Genomic DNA, 3,245 nt, shown 5'->3' on the forward strand with positions numbered 1-3,245 from the left:
AGTATATTAACAGTACATTAAAGAATGAATGATTAGAGCAATTTTTTATTTTAAAGAGATAAAGACAAAAGAGGATATAACAAAGCAGATCAGATCAGAACAATGCAAGTAACACAGCATTTTAACACAAGACAACCCATAATTAACAGTAGCTACCATAGTGTCTCTGAGTAGAGCAATCTGATTTGAGAAGGAATTGTGAGAGGTGAGCTGTGAGCCCTCTTTAAAGGATGGGGTGTGTTGGCAGCACATATTTTACCAAGACCCTCCACAAAGCCCCCAGGACCTCTTTCTTCCTCAGGCTGTAAATCAGGGGGTTCAGTGCTGGGGTGACAATTGTGTAGAAAGCAGAGATGATGTTATCCTGTTGGGGATTATGGAAGGAACTGGGTAGGATGTACATGAATGTTGCTGCCCCATAAAACATCCCTACCACAGTCAGGTGTGAGGAGCAGGTGACAAGTGCTTTCTTCCTGCCCTCCTTTGAGGACATGTGGAGCACAGTGAACAGAATTAATGTGTAAGAAGCAACAATGATAACAAGAGGGGGGATCAGGAAAGTCACACCTGTCACATAAACCATGAGCTCGTATCTGGAGGTGTTTGCACAGGCCAGCTTCAGCAAGGGTAATATCTCACACAGCAGGTGTCTGATTTCCTGGGACTTGCAGAATGGATAGTACATGGTATACAATGTATGTCCTAAAGCATTCAAGGTGGCCAGGACCCAGGATGAGGCCACCATGAACCAGCAGAGTCTAGGCCTCATGAAGATCATGTAGGTAAGAGGATGACAAATGGCCACATACCTGTCGTAGGCCATGAAAGCCAGTAGGAGGTCCTTGGCACCACCCAGTGTCAGGGCCAGGAACATCTGAAGGGCACAGCCTCCAAAGGAGATGGTGTTTTCTCTTTGCAGAAAATCCATGAGGGCCTTGGGAGTAATAACCGATGTGAACAGGAGGTCCATGAGAGAGAGCTGCCCCAGCAGGAGGTACATAGGCACATGGAGCCGGACATCCACTGTGATGACCAGGAGCAACAGGCCATTGCTGATCAGGGCCAACATGAATAGGGCAGTGAGTGTGGCACCCAGCAGTTCAGGAGACCCACTGTCATTCAGGATCCCTACCAAGATGAAGCCACTTCCTAAGGTGGAGTTCCAGAGCTCCATTCTGTTTGGAGCCTTTGTTTAGAACCAGATGGTTTGTCAATGGAATCTCTTCTAAGAAGTTCAGTCTTGCTTTGGGTTGTTCTAGGACACTGCAGAGTGAGTAATGGAAATCCTTTGAATATTTCTTCTATCATGTAGCTGTTTCTTCTGTGTTTCTTAATTTTTTAGTTCTTTTATTGAATTATGATGAGCCAACAGCTAAACAGGAAGCCAGTATCTTAGGAGTTGCTCATTCTTAAGAATTTACTTTACATAAGGTTTCAAGGTTTTCAAGACGATAAGTCCCATAGACATATTTGGATATTTCTTTTAACACATTCTTGTCTTCATTATAAACAGACACGTGGAGAATTGGTTTAACATGTAGGTTTTCTTAAAATCTACTTGAAATAACAGTTTAGGTTTTAGGAACTTATTCATAAGAATGCCTTTGCCATCTTCTCCTGTTTGATGCCCTCCTTCAACAGAGGAATCTTTGGGCCCTTGGGCAATTTGATCGCTTTTACACTTTAACCATCCTCACTTCCTTGCTCTATGGTCTACTATTCTGCTGGAGATAGGATTAATTCTGGATTGTGTCAATAGTTGGGGTGATATAGATCTGAAGGCTAATCAGTAAGAACAGAACAAACATGATTTGCATATTTGAGATCTTGATCATATATTTACACTAGAAGAGGCAAGAAAAAAAGGAAAAAGAGGGAATTATGGATACATGGCTGCCATTGTGCTTAGGATAAATAATAATAAAATGAATAATAAAAATGATAATATTTTTTAAAATGCCAAAGATATTACATTACCTTGGATTCATATTGAAATTTTGATTAATAAAAACTGATTCTTATTTTTTAAATAAATCTAGCAATATGAAAGAGGATGCTGGTCTATTGAGCCATGAATCCATTTGATAGTATTATGAAAAGAAATTGCGGAAGAAAGGACAGATGTATGTGGAGTGCATATCACAACATCCAATTAGCTTGCTCTTTAGGAAGGTTTATTTTTCACATTTAGAAGGGCAACTTAGCAGGTATTGAGAAAAGTAGTCAATTTTTCACCAAATTCTTTAGCTTTCCTTTGTATTTTCCTGACCTAGTCCTCCTATCTTTTATTTATGCTATAATGTAGATCTTCAGAGAGCTGGGAATCATAAAAATCTTATATTGAAAGTCACATGTTATATATCTATTTTTTTTTAGTTTAATTCCTAACATGAGGTTTGTAAACTGCAGATCATGAGTTGCTTTATTGTTTGTATTTAGGGTGTGTAGGTGACGATACTTCTCTGAGGTCTCCTTCAGGTGAAACTGCTTTTTGGATTTGAGTCAGTAGGAAGATCTTACCTCTTCAGTATGTTGGAGATGAGAAGGCGTTGCTTGTTAGGTCCAGTCCCTGGTTCTCTGGCACTGTGCCACAGCGTTTTTTGTGACCCTTATTCAATTTCATTCATGGAATCCAGGACCAATAGCACCAGCCACTGCCCTGTTTCATGTCTGCTGCTCCCCTGCACCACTCTGTCTTTCTGCAGAGGACTGCGGAGTTTCCAGCCATCACCATCACACTGGGTCTGCAGGTTTGAACCACTCCGCTGTTGCAATGAGTCCTGTCTCAGAGCGAAGGCCCAACTGGCCCCCCTCCACAATCTTCTAAAGAGAAATATCAAAGATAAACATACCAGGTCAATTGGACACTGCTAGTGTTTGTGGAAACCTTAACTTAGAGCAAGAATGGTTAGAATAGGTTGAGATTTATAGAAGGGCATTGTTGCACTTCATGGGAAATGGCAAAAAGGATAAAACTAAAATTTTAGAAGCATCTTTTTATCCTCTGTGCTTTACTTAGTGTATTTAAAAGTTTTTCTTGATTTCAGGTGATTTTTTTATGGCATTTTGTGTAACATGGATTTACAGAGAATAATAACTTCAAACAATATTACACAGTTCTCATTTGAGGTACTATATTGTTGGACCCATATCAGACTTTTTTTTAAACAAGATCTCACTATGTAGATGAGCTTGTCCTTGAAACTACTGTGTAATGCAGGCTTGCACTGAACTAAAGTTAATCT

The 3,245-nt window shown here is 40.0% G+C and overlaps 1 protein-coding gene across 1 annotated transcript; it reads right to left on the reverse strand.

The window, feature by feature from the left end:
- Positions 1-223: 223 nt before the first annotated feature.
- LOC100717250 (olfactory receptor 2AG1-like) lies at positions 224-1,174 on the reverse strand. Its single transcript, XM_003465313.2, has one exon. The coding sequence runs from the start codon at positions 1,172-1,174 to the stop codon at positions 224-226; it is 951 nt and encodes a 316-aa protein (XP_003465361.2).
- Between the last annotated feature and the right edge of the window lie 2,071 nt (positions 1,175-3,245).

The sequence above is a fragment of the Cavia porcellus genome, unplaced genomic scaffold (genome assembly GCF_034190915.1).
Source record: "Cavia porcellus strain 051 isolate PalLab524CR breed Dunkin Hartley unplaced genomic scaffold, mCavPor4.1 scaffold_9, whole genome shotgun sequence".
NCBI lineage: Eukaryota > Metazoa > Chordata > Mammalia > Rodentia > Caviidae > Cavia > Cavia porcellus.